This window comes from Perissodus microlepis, chromosome 18, assembly GCF_051167445.1.
Source record: "Perissodus microlepis isolate ML-2025 ecotype Zambia chromosome 18, ASM5116744v1, whole genome shotgun sequence".
In the NCBI taxonomy this organism is placed as follows: Eukaryota; Metazoa; Chordata; class Actinopteri; order Cichliformes; family Cichlidae; genus Perissodus; species Perissodus microlepis.
In genome coordinates, this window is record NC_140478.1 from 35,681,929 (window position 1) to 35,699,106 (window position 17,178).

The following is a 17,178-nucleotide window of genomic DNA, read 5'->3' on the forward strand; positions in this document are numbered from 1 at the left end:
GTGAACCAAAAAGACTAATTCATGTAAAACATGAAAGTCACAAGACTGTGAAACCACATCACCAGAGAAAACCTGCTGGGACCAGACTGTACAAATCACGTTTCCATCCTGCCTTTTTTTTCTGTGTATCAGAGCAGCTGACAGTTAAAGCAAAAGCACAACTGGTTTCAGTTCCTTAAAACAAAGACAGTGTAAACAGTGTTTAATGGTATGAGGTCCAAAAGTCATTGAAGCTAGATGATAACGGAAATCTTTTTCTGGGTCATGTGACAGTGATTTTTACAGGGTTTTTTTAGTAGAAAAGTCCAATTTAAGCTCAGTTATAAGTGAAAGAGCAATTTGAAGCTGCTCACTTCAGTACTGTAAAATAATGAGTTGCAGCTGTTGTAATCTCTTCATGCAGGAAATGGTAAGAAATGCAAACATTGATTAATTAACTCAAGAGTAAGTGAAAAGACTGATGGATTTGAGAGAAGTTTCGTTCGTTTACATGAAGAAAAAGATGTAATACAACGTTTTTTTCAGACATTGTGTTTCTGTTGGCTTCATTCGAACAATCACCATGTAGTAGAGAGTTTACTGCTGGATGTGAACAGGCTGGGATGACATCCGACACCTCAGGTGTTGCACTAGACTGTGGTCGTGACGGGAGAACTGAGCCAGAAGGTGAACGTTTTGATTTACTAGTCGATCTGCATTCCAGATCTCAGAAACGTTGAGTAGTGAAGAAATCACAGACGCAAGCAGCAGAAATGAGTTTCTCCTGAAGGGTTCAGTCTTTGAGATACGGTGAAGAGTTTGAGTGGCAACCATACAGAGAGCATCAACAACTTTGCATATATATGGTTGGTTTTGTGCATGACTAGTGGTTTGAATTAGATTTTGGGGGGGGTTGTGTTGTGCTTGTTTTTTTGTTTGTTTTTTGTTTTGTTTTGTTTTTAGCTCTGCTCTCAGCAACCAGAAACATAAACACTCTTAGCACTGCAAAGCCCAAAGATCTCTAAAAGCTTTGTATTATGAACAAATCGTTATAAAATCTAACTCAACAATGTAAATCCACAGCCTGATGGAGCTTATTCTGCTTTACTATGTTGTTCAAAAAAAGAAGCAGACGATTGTCAGAATTTTTATTATGTCTACAAAGACTTAGATGCTTTAGAAAATCGCTGAGGTTTACTCCCTGAGAGGAGATTGCCATTTCTTTACCTTCTTCATCTTCTTTTCTACAGATGCAGTGATGCTTTTAACCTCCACACAGTGACTCCACATCACCAACACCAGCCTCGCTTCCAGCTCCAATGATCTTCCACCTCTGACTCTTTCCTAAAATTGACCAGTAGGTGGGGCCAGCCCTGCCCAGGTGGGGTGGCCAGCGATGGAAGGCCGACGTGGTGGAGGCAGCAGCAGCGGTAGCTACTCACAGATCCCTGTCAGAACAGGCATGGGGTCTGTCAACTCCCCGGCCGTTTCTGTGAGATTGGAGGCGTACGACATCGGAGAGAAGAAATGCATCTCGGATGTGAGGAGGACTTTCTGCCTCTTTGTCACCTTTGACCTCTTGTTCATCACCATGCTCTGGATCATAGAACTCAATGTAAGTCTGTGTTTGTAGTGGCTTTGACAGCAGTTTTGTTTTTTTATTAGATATCTGTAGTAATAAAGTTTTTACAGCAATGTAAAACCACACGAGATTAAGATATATCACCAGACAGTGAGCCTTTTTGACTGAGTCAGCCTACTCGGGAGAAATTTATTGGATGCATCTGCTGTCTTCTATGTATTTTGCTCAAGAAAAAACTAAAACTGAAGATGATTTTATTATTTCCCAGAGATTAAAGGGTTATTTAAAAGTAAAGTTAAACAAAGTCAGGAAAGATAAAACGCTAGTATTGAAGTTTTTAAAAAACTCCAAAGTAGGTGAAGCCGTTAAAAGGCCAGGCTCAGAGCCTTTGGTTTTGCTTTTTTGTGGAAAAACATTTATTGTTCTTTTAGAGCAGGGGTGTCAAACTCAAATACACAGTGGGCCAAAATTCAAAACTGGAACAAAGTCGCGGGCTAACGTTAATATTTATTGAAATATATTTATTCCTCCAGATATAAGAATGAATCTTTTCTTATGGACTCAAACACGTTTTGCTGAAAAACTGAATATGGAACAAGCAAAGCTTAATACTAAACAATATATATATTAGCTGTATAATACCAGTAGGCCAGCTCTGATAGTAATTTGGTATGTATTCGCGGGCCAAATGTAAGTAGGCTGCGGGCCAGAGTTTGACACCTATGTTCTACAGCGTCTCTGAAACCATGACTCTCCTCCACAGAGTCCAGACCACATTCACTCAGCCGCTCTATGCTGGACTGTTGGTGTACCTGCTGGATAGAGGTGAAAACACAAACCAAACAATGGCTCTTTCATCTGTTTCACAGCATGCACGGGAACTGGAAACTCGCCGAAGGGAGGCAGAGGAGAGAGAGCGGAGGAAGCAGAGGGAGGTGCAGATGGAACTGGAAAGACAGCTGAAAGAGGCTGAGATGGTAAAAAAAAAGTTTTCCACTTGACACCAATTATGTACAGAGTCTTTTCTCCTTGACTTTGATCTTTGAGAACTGCAGCAAAATGTTGACTGTCATTATAAAATTCACACCTAGTCTTTAATGATTTGGAAAAATGGTTATGACAGTCCAGGAAAAGGTGATTCAGGAATAGGTCAGTTTATACCGCTCTGTTGGTGCATCTGTTTATGTAGCTGTGTGTGTGCATAGATAAAAGACAGCATGCAGGCTGAGATGCAGGTGAAGGAAAAGGAGGCTGAACAACAGAAGAAGAGGATCAGGGAGCTGGAGCTGACACAGCAGCAGCTGGAAGTTGCCCTTAATATGGAGATCCAGGCTCGGCTGGAGGAGGAGAGGGCCAGACTGGAGCTTGAGCGGTAACAATGGATTTCTAACTTATTTTATTTGTGATGGAGATCTGATATATCCATGAGAAGTATTAACATTTTCAGTTGCTTCTTCCCTTTTTCCCCTCCTTCAGGTTGCTGCAGGCTGAAGATGAAAAGAGGAAACATTTCCAGCTCCTCCAGGAGCAGCAACGTACAATGCAAAACCTCAGCCCCATACAGGAGCTGTCAGATGGCAGTCCCGATGAGGACACCCCCTCAGCCCTCAACTCTGCCTCTCAGGAGCTCCAGGATCTGCAGGCATCTCGCCAAAGAAGCCACCAGCGTCTGGAGGTGAACAAGTTTGTTTTCACTGGCTTTGTGAGCAGCATCTTATTTAGTGCTCTTCTAAAACAACACTGATGAGGATGCCTGCATGATTTTTGTTTCCAGGAGGTTCAGGAGAGGCTGAGGAATGCCAGTCAACATGTACGGCACTGGAACATCCAGCTGAACCGACTGATGACCCCCATTACTCCTGCAGGTGCCGTATTCACTTTGCCTCTTTGCAGCACAGACTTCTGGAACAGAGTGTTAGTATAGTTAATAACAGTGTAGACCATATAATCTGTCAGATAATTGCATTAAAATGCTACAAAAGGCACCTACCCCCAAACATGTCAAGAGATTCATTCAGTGACTTGAATGAAAGAATCTGACTCACCTCAAGTTAATTAAAATTAAAACTAAATCTTATTATGATTTAAACACGGAAATCTTAAAATGAAAAATAACCGCATGCACAGTTGTTACAGGCTGCAAACATGTTTTATACTGCTTTGAAGTCTGGGACAGCATCATAAGAGGCATAACTGATCTCACCGTAGTCCCATGAAGACTCAAGATGAATGTTTTCACGACTGCCATCTTGGTGTTTTGAAATCAGGCATGATGAATGAAGGGAAGAACTGTCTGTTAAGGTTCTCAGTCGTTCAGGTCATCGTAGTCTAAGGAGCTTGGAAAGAAAAGCATCTGGACTTCTTTAAGTTTCTTGAAGAGCTTTTCACCTCTCATTCAAGAAGCTTCTTCAGTTCTCTGAAGAAATTCTGAACTGAAGAAGCTTCTCAGATGAGAGGTGAAACATCTTCAAGAAACTTAAAGAAGTCCAGATGCTTTTCTTTCCAAGCTCCTTAGACTGTAGTTAAACTTCACACACTGGACTTGTCAGTCACACGTCCTTCGCCAGTAGGCATTCCCAGAATGATCTTTCCCCTTCTGACGCTTAGAATGACCAAATATGTGCAAAATGGACAATTCAACATGCCACCATGTCAGTCTTTTATTAAATATGACATGAAACAAATGACTGAGCCATTAAATTTGTCACAAAGGTGTTCACCTAATTCCAGGCAAATGGAATAGACGTCTATGGGACCATAAGTCTTTTTGCACTTTGACATTTGTTTTACTTTTCAGATCTGTAACCTATAACTTTTATACTGTATGTGTTTTGATCACAGGAGTCTACGGGGACTTACTTACTTTTAGCACGTTTAGCAGTTGATGTTGGCTTCTTTTTCAGTACTGGAGCTTCCTGCTCATTGAAGACTTTTCTAAAAGGAAATGCTTAATCCAAAATGGCGTTTTAAGGGCTTGGATTAATGTCAGTTTCAGCAAATATTCTTTCTTATGTTAAAAGAACATGGATCTCTGTCAGTGATAACTTCTGACTTTATAACTCAAATTTTAAGAGAGAGCTTCACTGCTAAGCTCTCATCTGTGTGGGTGTCACGGTTCGCTTGAGGACTCACACGCAGGACTCAGAGGCACAGTCAGTATTTATTACAGTTCCACCAGGTGTATATACAAACAGTGCAGGGGATAGTGCTATATACAAAGCGGTGACAGGGAAAAGGCTCCGGGGAAATCCAGGTAGGGAAAAGACACTTGCTCCTCTTCTGACTCTCTCTCCAAACACTCACACAAAAAGGGAATCCGCTCGGGGAATGCAGAGTCGGGTCCAGGGGATCTATGTACAGAAGGAAACACACGTTAGAGGTTTTGCACAGGGAAGCAAAAGAGAACTTGCTCAGAGCCGGGCTGCACTGACGCGAGTCACACACAACAATCCAGCGATGAGTAGAAGCCACTCCCTGGCTTAAATGCTGGCTGCACTGATGAGGCCCAGGTGTTTCCTCTTCAGAGGGGCGTGGGCCGAGGGCGTGAACCCACCATGAGTTCCGCCCTGGCGAGAGAGCGAGAGAGAGAGCAAGAGAGAGAGAGAGAGCAAGAGAGAGAACACTACTAGTCAGCGGCCTGCTGATCCCCTGGCCGTGACAGTGGGGTTCAAATCCCTTATTCAGATTAAGATTTTATGTGACATTACATTGGCAAAAATTAAATTTACTTGAATAATGTGAGTATTGGAGTAAGTACTTGAGTAATTTTTGAATAACTTTAATTTTTTAATGTGCATATTTTATGAATAATGATGTTTCAATACTTTAATCTACTGAATAAGTAAGAATTAGACTTAATAATCTTTTTACTTTAAAAAGGGAAATTGTGTACAATCTTTTATTCTCCAAAATGCACATAATAAAAATGTTTTGGGGAATGTATATGCTTTTTAAAAACCAATTGCTTCTTACCTGATGCATGCTATAACTTTCAGCAAAACTGAACTAAAATTTGTTAACAAGCTTACCAAATAAGAAATGTTTTGTGAATTTTCTTTGCAGAGCGACTGGAAAGCCGGCTGTTATCAAAGCCCACGTGCCCTAAAAAGGAGGGCGCGCTGGCCAGTAATGAGTTCATCACTAAGTTTAAGATAAGAGTTGATCAGAATAGAGGCGATGATGAAAGTCTGGAGCATCAGTTGGAGGCTGCCAACCTGCCTGATGAATCGTTCGAGGCCCAGACAGAAGTCAACGGACAAATATGATCACAGACATTTTAAAAACGCGAGTTGAGAGTTAAGGGGGAAAAATATTGTAATAAGTATATATTTGAATTGCACACTAAGATATAAAGTGATGGCAGCGAGCACAGTGTTGCAGGATTTAATTAAAAACACATCTGACTAAGACCAACTGAAATTTAGAGTTGTGTATAATAAAGTTTATTCATGATTAATAAAACAAATCTGTAATATTTTTCTTTCTCTTTTGTCCATTTGAATCTCGCTACAGCTTAAATAAAAGAAAAGAATGTGTTTTGAATAAATCAAACTCTATTCTCTCTTTTTCTTTCTTTCTTTTTTTCTTGGTGGGTTTTCTTTTGCAATCAAACGCAACATTATACAATTATATAGTATAGTAAGAAATATCCTTTAACTTAATTTAGTATTTGTTTTTTAATTTTTGTTTTTATTGTTTCCCCTTCAGTTTTGTGCTTATAACATGTTCTAATCTGACATATTATGCAGTAAATTATTTTTGCAATAACTTAACAGGCCATTGTGGGAGCCAACATTCACTTATCAAAGACATATTTGTATATTCTGTGGGCTGCTTTATGGTTGTGTCATTTAGAAACATAAGCCACAACAGACTTCCACCGGAGAGTACTTAAAAATGTATTTTTATGTAAAGATATTTTAATTAACTACTATATTAAGAGAGAACCTATTGTTACATGGATTAATTGTACAAACTGTAGAGAAATAAGTTTAAGCGTGCAACTTTTTATTCATTTTTAACTGTATTAATGTTTTTATGTTGATACAGCCGCCTCATATCTGTTTCCTCAGTGTTTTTTAAACCATGTACTCCATCTATGAGTAAGAACATGAATAAATTCCTTTCCAAATTTGTAGTTCTTTTTTCCAACTGTTTTTAGTATATATGTAACATGTCTTTACACACAAATGCAGGTATTCTTTTGCACCAAGACGTTAAAGAAATGCTAAGAAAAAATGAAAATACTACGTTGCAACCTGTGTGTGTGTGTGTGTGTATATATCTGTATCTATATAGATATAGATATATATGTGTATTCGTACCCTTTTTTCATCATCTAGTTTCCTGTGCCAGATCTTCTACTGATCCACTGAGGCAGACATGTAAAAAAACATGAACTAAAGCATATTTCTGTATATAAACAGGACTTTAAATCTTTATCAACAGCTACTTTAGAGGAAATTCTTCAATAAACTGCAACCAAAGGCTCAACTCAGAGGACAAAATCCAACCTGTTATAAATAGTGTGACAGCAAACTTTCTCTTGTGTAAAGTTACAAATAGGAGTAATTATCCACAGGAGCTTTTATACATAATGAAGTTATAATTCGTCCTGTAGAAATTGTACATTTAAGCTATATAGTTCCCGCTGTGATAACTCTGCTATGAATGCCTCTTATTAACTTTTATGCTTTTACAACCCACTATGAGCAAACACTCAGCAACAGTGGGAAGGAAAAACTCCCTTCTTGAAGGAAAAAACCTCTGGTAGAACCAGGAAATCTGTCTAAACTAGTTGGGGGTTAGAGCAACAGATGCAAGTCTTCAGATCATTTGCAGTGTGACTGTCTTTGTGCACACTTTAACCTGATTCAGTTTTCTTATTTGTCAAAATGCACCATGGGTAAAAAAAAACAAAACAAAAAAACAAAACAAAATAGTAATGAAGGAGAATCCTCAGCAAAGATGAATTAAACAAGTTTTATTTTGATCAAATTTTACTTTAAGTAAAACACATCTTTATTTGATGACTTTAATGTCATCAAATAAAGACAGTTTTGATGGAGCTCCTGACCCAGCCCAAGCTCTCTATGAAGACGAGGAAAAACTCCCCAGGGGGCCAGATCGATGGGAAGAAACCTCGGGAAAGCCCATTCAAAGAGAGATCCCCTTTCCTGGGATGGCTGGGGGGGTTACAGGAACTCCAAAAAAGCTAAATTTTTATTTATTTATTTTTTAAGATTGACCCATTCTATCTATTCCTGTCCAACAGAAAAAAGAAAGGAAGTTACTACAATGTATCATACTTATATGATAAGGTGTGAATTGTGTGTTTGTGTGTGTTATCTTAGCCAGGGGTGAAGCTGGAGCTCCTCCAGTGTTGGGCGCTTCTCCGGGACTGTAGTTAAACATGCGTCCAAGAAATTCCGGCATTCTTGAAAGAAAGAAAAGATCAAAAAGATGAAGATGATAGTTCTAGTGATCCAAGGCATCAGTGAATCTGGAAGTGTGAAGTTTTCTTACCTGTGGACAGACGCTTTTTGATGCTCAGTTTCTTTGTGAGGAACCTCTCGGTACTAAAGTCCCGTGCATGAAGCGCTTCATACAACACCACTCCCATTTGCCACACCGTGGTGGGTCCACACCTGTAGCAGCTCCTCCTGTACCACTCGGGAGGGATGTGAAGAGGAGTGCCTAACAAACAGACACAATTGCAATTTCTTCTAAAACAAAAGACACAAATTGTTACATCTGTGAAAAGCAGGAGCAGAATATGTTACCATAGAAGATGCGATACAGAGATCGCTGCTTAACAAAGCAGCTCAGTCCAAAGTCAATGATGCGAACTCGAGGCACATCTGAGCCGGTCTCAATCAGAATGTTTTCTCCCTTGATGTCCCGATGAAAGATGTGTTTATCCTCAAGTTCCTTTACAGCATCAACTAGTTGCTTCAGAATGACCTGGAAAAGATGAAAAACACAATAATGAGTTAATGCTTTTCTGCCTTGATTGAATGCTGTACAGTCTAAGGTTCTCCCAGTCAACCTACCTTGGCCTTGTCCTCTGGTAAAGTTCTTCCATTTTCTGCTTTGTATTTTTGCAGGTCCACAGCGGGGACAGGTCTCTCCAGCACCAGGATCAGCTCTTTGCCAAGGTCGAACCACTCCAGCAAGGACACAGGTGCTGATATTCCCACTGACCCTTCTGCTTCACCTGCAAGTTTAACCATAATGGCCACTTCCACTGAGAGCTTCTTCCCGCTTTCATCCTGAAATATTACAACAAAGTGGATGATGAGGAACGCCGCATTCAATCCAGTAATGTAAAACTGATTCAAGTGTTGGACGCTTACCGCCACTTTGCAGTAGACTTTATTTTTGGGAATGTGTTTGATGGCAACCTAGAAGACACAGAGCATTGGTGAGCATTTCCTCAGTATGACATAATGAAAGGTGGAAACACAGCAGACGTCTCAGTTTACGATATTATCCATTATCTGCGTTACTGCCTGTCTTACTACCATCATCTGAACACTTACTGGAAAACGATCTTCTACCCGGTAGCCAGCAAACACTGCTCCGCAGCCTCCTTCTCCGAGCTGGTGCTCCTCCATATATCTGGCTTGGAATTCACCTGAACAGACAAAACAACAAATCTTGTTTTATTACAGCTGTGACACAAATTACTCTCCTCTGTAGCCTAAATGTTCCTTTTGCCCTTCCCCTGAATATAAAACCCAAGCTGCTTGCTACTTACGTTTTTGGTCTGCCACTGATTTTTTGTCCTGGTCCACATTCCTTTTTTTTTTCTTGGGTGACTCTCTGTTGTCTCCCGCGGCCTTTCTTTTGCCATTTTTTGCGCACACCTGTTTGTTGTTCAAGTCTGGAGATGTGGAAAACACCAAAAGCACATCAGCTCACTGGATGATAGACACAAACACTAAACACTAATATCTTAAACCTAGCAACCACACTTAATCTACCCCCTTATTCAACTAATTAGCCTACCTTTACCAGAGTCCAACGAGGAGGATGCTTGCTCCTTGTCACCGCTCATATGGTCGAGAAGTTTAGCCTTCTTTGCTTTCTTTGTTGTGCCCTCTTCATCTTGCACAACCTTGCGCTTCACTCCTCTGACCACATCTGAGCTGGTGGAAGGACCAGCCTGCTCAGCGACCCTCCTCCTTTTTATTGGGGTCTTCTTTTCAGGACTGGCCTTTCTTTTAGCAGTCCTGCTCTTACAATCTATAAACGACAACAACACAGTGGTGAAAAAGAGTCCCCGACATCAGGACTGGAAGCAGTTTGATGGCAAAGAATTTGAAATTGCTTTTGCTTAAATTATCACAAGTTTATTCTTGGGATTAAAAAAACTGACCAGTGCGAATTGATACTAGGTTTACTAAGTCTTAGATCTTGATGACACTTGTTGGTCTGTTTTTACTGTTGAGTCCAAGAATAAACTTATTACATTATTTTACCAAAAGACCGGTAACCTTTCTTTGATTAGACATCTTGTATTAAAGCTATTTTCAATCAAACATATGATTCAATTGCTCCAAAAATGATTCACACAGTGTCAACATTTCTAGGATTTGGATTTTACCAGGATTAGATTTTATTATTTTACTTACCTTGATCTCCTGAATCTTTCTTATCGGCTGGAGTGGTAATTTTTCTTGTTTCCTTTTTCATTGTAATTTCGGAGAACTTTTAAACTCGAAAATGTAAACCGTAATGAGTTAATATTGAGTTAATATTCCTTCAAATGTGCGCCCTTCAAATGCTTGACTTTTCTAACTGAATTCTGTAAGTGAGCTTTATAAGTAAACTCTGGAAACTACGGCAACACAACATAGAATCTTGCCTTTCAGTGACTTCACTGACTGCCAGTAGTTCAAAGTAGTTTACAGAAAAACACTCTGGCAGACAAAGCCATAATATTTCATATAATTCAATCATTTCATATCAATTAAACAGTTTCTTTCATTATCTTTCATCGTTTGTATAAAAACCTCATGTATGGATGACAGTATGAAGATTTGTGGTTGACCACACACTAATAAACACAGTGTCAGCTACATTGTCATCTGATTTAAAGTATTTATTATTGTACATTTAACTGTCATGGTACTGAGTCTGTGACCCAGTGTTTTGTGTTTGTTCATTTATATTCATTGATTATTCTTAAGTATGTTTTTGGTTCTCTTTATTGTTTTCTTCTTGTGTTATATTCTTAGGCTTTAGGTTTCTGTTACTTTGCCTTGCCCCTGTGTCCCACGTGTCATGTCTAGTCACTCTTGTTTCCATGTTCCCCAATTTCTCCCCAGTCAGTCACGTCTCTGTGTCCAACACGTTCTCACTCCCAACTCGTCAAACGTGTGACGCATGGTCAGGCTCCCTCTGCTTCACTTATCGACGCGCAGGGTACCCCCCTCTCGTCGAGAATTGACGTGCAGGGTCCTCTCATTGAATACTATAGAGCTCCCTAAACGTTGCTTATTGACGACAAGAGATTGCCGCGGAAGAGCCTGTTGTCCGTATATTTATACATTTCCAAAATCACATTGTAGTGACGTATACAGAACACAATACATTATATAATGTAAGCAACTACCTGAGAAACAGCAGATACAGCAGAGAAATTAATTATAGGCTGTTACTTTTGTATCGTTTATTGCATTTATGGAGGGAGTGGTGTATGCTGGGTAATGGCACAGCTAGCGACTGGGTGACTTTATTCACCCGCTTCGGCTGTTATCAGTCCATAAAATGGGCGTTATTAGCACAAATCAGTCCCATAGATATGGGCCATCTCCTGCTAGATTGTTCAGGAGGTTGTTATCATCCATCCAGATGGAGGATCACTAACAGGAGCGTGGAAGACTCCAGAATCCACTCTGGCTGGAATCCGGTGAATACAGCAGTACAGATAAGGCCATTTAAACGGACAGCATTTATAGAATGACTATTAAAAGTCAGCGAGTGTCAATAATGTTAATGTGGTTATCTTAGTAATACACCGAGTGCTAATATAACAGCTTTAAGATGCATTTGTAGATATTATTACGTGTTTTACCGTCTTTGTGGTGCTAGCTTAAAGTTACGGTGTAAACGTTAGCTTATATTGGAGGAAAGCTGTTACTGTTTAAACGATGTTAGCACAGAAATATTAGCTTCTGTCATGACTGATGAAGTTACTAGTTAATAAAGTTTCCAGTAAAGTGTTTAATCGCAGCCACAGATTGACAGCAAATATCTCGATTAGCTTCAGTGCATCTATAATAAATATGTGCAAGTTTCAGTGCTTCGTTTAAACTGTATGATACTTATACTGACCCAGGGTCAGTGTAAAATACAATCCTAGCTGTGTGAACAAAGCCTGGCTCCTTTAATCCTGCATGACAAACCTCAGGATGCAGGTTATTATTACTCTTTCCTGCTGGCACACCTGTCACACCTGAGAGTCAGCTAGAAACTTACAGTGACGTGGACATCATGCAAAGACTGCCAGACTCTGTAATCCTGTAAATGATCAGTGACTCAGGTTAACACTAAACTTTAAACGGCACCTTTGTGTCTCTGTGTGCTGAACATTTAGGATTGAGTCAGGCTGCATCAGCTGAAGCTGTTATTTGTATATATCAGTATTTTTTTTAATTCAGGTGTGGGGAAAATACACAAGACTGCAGTGAAGCGATGCACCAGATTAATCCCTGGCCAAAGGTATCGTACTTAAATCAGACTACTGATCCAGCCACATCAGCCTTTTGTGAGGTCTGTTTAAAGTAGACTTAAAATGAACTCCAGGTTCCTGAGAGGTGGACTGTGAGCACAGAAACACATGTTCATACATACAGCTGCAGCAAACTTACATTAATTTTAAATAGATTTGTTACTCTGATGTCTGTCTCTGTGTTAGTCCTCTGACAGACTGGTGACCTGTCCAGGTGTGCTCTACCTATGACTACTGGGACAGGCTCTAGCCTCTGTAATAGAATTTTTCTGTTATTCTCATTTAAAGTATTTAAGTGCTTATGCATATGCTTAGTTGTGACACTGTTACTGTTCAGTGAAAGTTTCTAAAACTAGATGAACTTACTTCAGCGTCAGCAGTTTGAGAAAACAACTCCCTTTACAGGTGCTGATAAGGCCAAGGGCACAAAACAGCTTAACCATTGATTGGTTAGGTTTCATAGCGAGGCGCGTGAAGTGTGGTGTGATCAGTTTAACTTCCTCCCTCTTCCTTGGAATGCATAAAGGAGTAGGAGCACAACTTCTGTGGCAGAGCTGACTGTGAACTGTGATGTTTGATGTGTGCTGGCTCTCCTGTGCGCAGTAATAAATAGCTTGATCACAGCTCTTTCTGTGTTGCAGACTTTATTTTAAAAATTCCACGACACCCCCCCCCCCCCCCCCCCCCACCCTCCCACTGTGAACATGAATTGAATATTCAGAAGACATTTGTTTAAATAGTTCTAGAAATCTGAGCTGTTGGTGTGTCCTTGGATTGTGTGGTAATAATATTAGAGCTGGCAATCTTTCTTACTGAATCTCTACTATGAGTCATGTTACCTGAGATTAATTCTATGTTTACCTGTCAGCCTGGACAAATGTGCTGTGTGAAGGAAATTAAATTAAATCAGATCTGAACTGCGTACATTTAAGGAACCTGTTCATATTTAATTGAAATATGAACCAGTGATTTTTTTGATTGCTGATTCCAAGAGAGTCTTTGTGGAAATCCTGTTTGGCTTTTTGTTATTTTAATTTTCTTTTCTGTTTTCCAGAACAGTTCTCCACAGTCGCTGTCCACATGGGTCAGTGGGACCAAGAAGCACTCTGCTAATGTGGGACTCTGACCAGCAACATCCAGCAGGACCCAGACAGCGTTTTCTATCTCCCAGCTGGAGTTTTTTGTTTGTCTGTGATGGGAGAGTCAGATTTTTGTTGAGCTTAACACTTGCAGAGGTACGTCAGTTTGCAGAGATCCCTCCCACCCTGGCTTTTATGTGCTAGATTTCTTATCTGAAACAGTAATATTTCAGTGACTGCTGCTTATACCACAGGTTAATACACTCTACTGATCCCTGATGGGAGAATCATCAATTTTGCCAACAAAGAAGCCTGGTGGATGTTTGTTTACAGTCTGATGATGGGACATCATGCTCTGCATCTTCAGAGTTTGCCTCCTCATTATTATTCATACCCAGTAATGTGAAGTATGCTTATATCTACTATAACTGAACCAACCTGGTGCTCTTCATTTATGGAGGCTGTTGAGTCTGAATGTTGGATGTTGTGTATCTCGTGTTCTCTGGGCTTTGTTGTCCTCAGTCTTTTCGCAGGATCAGAAAACAAAACCAGGAGGCGCGTAAATGTTTCTTCTCCATGATGTTTCTTCAAATGTTTCTTCTGGATGATGATAAGACTGTGACACGGGATGCCACCTTTGGTCTTGTGATGAAGCAAAGCTCAGGAAGAAGTGGGATTAAATGGTACCCACATGTGTGCTGCTGAGAAGGATGTACAGGGGCACCTGCAGCCAAATCCAAGCCTCAGGTTAGTTGTAGTTGCAGAACGCTATAGGACTGAGACAGCTGAGGCATCAAATGTTTGATTAAACGGATGAAAAAGAGAAGTTTCTTCCCTATAATTATCACTTCTTAAAATCTGTAGCAACTTCAAGTCTGTCAGCGTGCTGAGCATGCTCAGAATGTGACAATATATTTTTGTTCAATATTTAATTTCTTTCAGTTGCAATTGTTAAATGAAAAAATATATATATATATTCTTATAATTTAGCAAACTAATTTATCAAAAAATATATATACATATATCTGTATTAGTTTTAATAAATTAATTTGACACCTGTATTGAAAATACCATATTGTATTCATACAGAATCAGTTTGGTATCATTGTTTGTCTGTTCACTGATTGTTGAAACTAAGAGCTAGTTTGATCTGTTTAGATCTAAAGTATCCAAAGTTGAGCTCTAATGTTTCTTCACCCTTGTGTGTGTGATATGTGATTTCGTACATGCTGGCAGAGCAGAGCAGCAGTTTGTGCTCACAGATGGTGACGGTGTGGAGAGACGGTGGTGTTTCCTCAGAAGAACCAGCAGAGTCACAAAGGACACCAGTCCATCTCACCACCTTGACTTGCTGACTGATGCTCGTCTGCACTGCACAGAGGAAATCACCTGACCGAGGTTTGTCCAGTGACATGTTATGAAATGTATATTTGTTTTATGCTTACAGATATGTTTTTCTTGACAGAGGCTCTGCAGAGGTTAGACAAAGAAAATATGTGCTTTACATTTTACTGTGATTTATTGAGATATTTGTTGCCTGATGTTCAGCAGGAATGGAGAAATAGAATCAAAGGGAGATGTTTTTGCTGTTTTTGTAATGATGTAAGTAAATCTTCAATATTATTTATTTGCTTGGTTATATTAGGAGTGTTTCTGAGTGAGGGGGAGAGGAGTCATCATCCAGGTAAAGTGACGTAGATCAGTGGATACACTTGTCTCCCCTTTAAAGGAGACAATCCAAGTCATCCTTAAATGTTAGTGCTTTCAAATACACAAACATTTTTAAAGGACAAAAATGAACATCCAACTTTGACTGTAATACAAAATAAATCTTTGCATGTGTGTTTTCAAACTCTCAGATGGGCAGCATATCAGTCTTGGACTGTCTAACCTGCAGCACTGAATGACCACCACACATGAGCATGTTCCTGCAGCATTCAGCAGCTTTGTTCATCTGTGTGCTTCTGCTTTTGGTAAGTAGAGTTACCCAACTACAGTAACTCTAAACACATGCCATCCATTTCTAACGGCCTGGTTACTTCCTGTCAGTTACTTTAGAAACCATGTGGTCACCTGACCTAACACTGTTTCTTCTTCTTCCCCTTAATGTTCAAGTGTCAAATGTCAAACAGCTGGAGAGGAAACTACACCAGTGTACTGGGATGTTTCACCAACACGTGCCAGATGCTGTTCCTTCATGGTGACATCACCAGAGACAGCCCCGCCCACCTCAGGACCTCGCCATTGATCATGATCATGATGACAGCGAGCGGAACTAAGACTGTAAAAATCCATGACCAGAATGTTTAGATGCTTTCTAATTATTAATGAATACTGAGTTTTTGTCTCTCTTTTTTTTTTTTTTTTTTTTACCTCATTTGTTACTAACAAAGTTCACCAAACTCACACAGTTTACATTCTGTATGTTTCCATCAAGGTTTATTTTCTTAGAAATCGTCGTTTTTCTCCTTTTCTCTTTTTCTCTGTTGTAATTGATGATAATTCAGTGAATATACTGCGCTGCTTCCTTTTATTGCGTCACAAATTGCTTTAAGTTTTTCAGTGTCCAGTTAGTTCTTACTGCTGTTTGAATTCTCTGTATGTTTGACCCTGTAGACTGTTTGATGGACTGCTTGTCTTCCTGTTTGTTACCGCCGCCTGTTTTTTAATAAAGATTTGGATTTCTGACTTCAACACAGCCTCTGCGTGTCCTCCCTTTGTGTCCTCTTCCTCTGTGAATGTGTTGCATGTGTCACAGATTCATTTTATTAACAGCTTTCCCACAGTGAGTTGCATCAGCATTCATTCACAGCACATTGCAGAAGGATTCAGATTAATACAGTGATCTTATAGTCAGAATTATCCTGACAGAGTGCCACTGTAAATTATCTTTCATCAAGTAAATTTCAAAGTTCAGTATTTCAAAGCAGGAGTTATGAAGAATTATATTGGAATTAGGACTAATAATATGTACTTACAAAGTCAAAGTTTTTAATTATGCTAGAATATTGGAAGACAATCAACTTTTAGTGTTTTCCGCATATTAATTATTCTGAAATAGAGACGGTGACCCTAACTGTACAGAAGCACTAAACAACTGACGATCTAACAGACATCATTGGCCCGAGCTGTCATGCACAGTGAGTCTGATCCTATGCTGTGAGAGTCTGACAAGCATGTTTCTGGTCAGTTTGGAAGAAATAATATCACAATGTTGATCTTTCTTTCCAATATTCCTTCTCTTTTACAACATAAACTGTGATCAAAGGTACTTATGTTCACAGCATGTAATAATACTGACAGTCCAGGGCATTGTGGTCTGTTGAGCTAGGGTTAGGGTTAGCAATTCAGACATATGTAATCAATATTACTCTTGCTGGATATAACAAACACCTAGGAATTTGTATTATAATTTGATTTTCATGAAATATTCATATTCAGTATTGGTCCTTTTATATTATAACCACGTATCCACCCAGGCTCATGGTGGGGCAGGGCTCTGTCCTGGGATGCTTGAGTAAAAGGTAATGTACACCCTGACCAGGTATCCAGTCTGTCAGAATTGTTTTCAATATTTGGTTCAAAAATATGAGTGAAAACAAAAATCCAACTAGGATTCTTGCATATCATGAATGAAGTCTGTCTTTGACTGTATTGTCCAGCTGATCCATCAAACCCCCAGCAGGTGAACCTTATTCATGACATAACACGGCAACAATGTAAAAAATTAAACAGCAACAGTCTAAATGTAAAGTGCATTCTAAACTCCTCTTCAATAAATCATATGCAAAGAGTCATTC

At 39.6% G+C, this 17,178-nt stretch overlaps 2 protein-coding genes across 2 annotated transcripts; one reads left to right on the forward strand and one right to left on the reverse strand.

Moving 5' to 3' along the window:
• The first annotated feature begins 945 nt into the window (after positions 1–945).
• LOC146368824 (uncharacterized) lies at positions 946–6,109 on the forward strand. Its single transcript, XM_084911370.1, has 6 exons — positions 946–1,594; positions 2,431–2,538; positions 2,767–2,933; positions 3,038–3,236; positions 3,336–3,426; positions 5,624–6,109. The coding sequence occupies exons 1-6, from the start codon at positions 1,376–1,378 to the stop codon at positions 5,824–5,826; spliced, it is 987 nt and encodes a 328-aa protein (XP_084767496.1). The 5' UTR covers positions 946–1,375; the 3' UTR covers positions 5,827–6,109.
• A 1,420-nt stretch (positions 6,110–7,529) lies between these two features.
• Positions 7,530–10,491, reverse strand: LOC146368825 (serine/threonine-protein kinase pim-1-like). The gene is made up of 9 exons (XM_084911396.1): positions 10,198–10,491; positions 9,572–9,808; positions 9,321–9,446; positions 9,103–9,197; positions 8,917–8,964; positions 8,614–8,832; positions 8,344–8,524; positions 8,087–8,257; positions 7,530–7,997 (listed from the first exon to the last, which is right to left on the reverse strand). The coding sequence occupies exons 1-9, from the start codon at positions 10,256–10,258 to the stop codon at positions 7,906–7,908; spliced, it is 1,230 nt and encodes a 409-aa protein (XP_084767522.1). The 5' UTR covers positions 10,259–10,491; the 3' UTR covers positions 7,530–7,905.
• Positions 10,492–17,178: the final 6,687 nt, after the last annotated feature.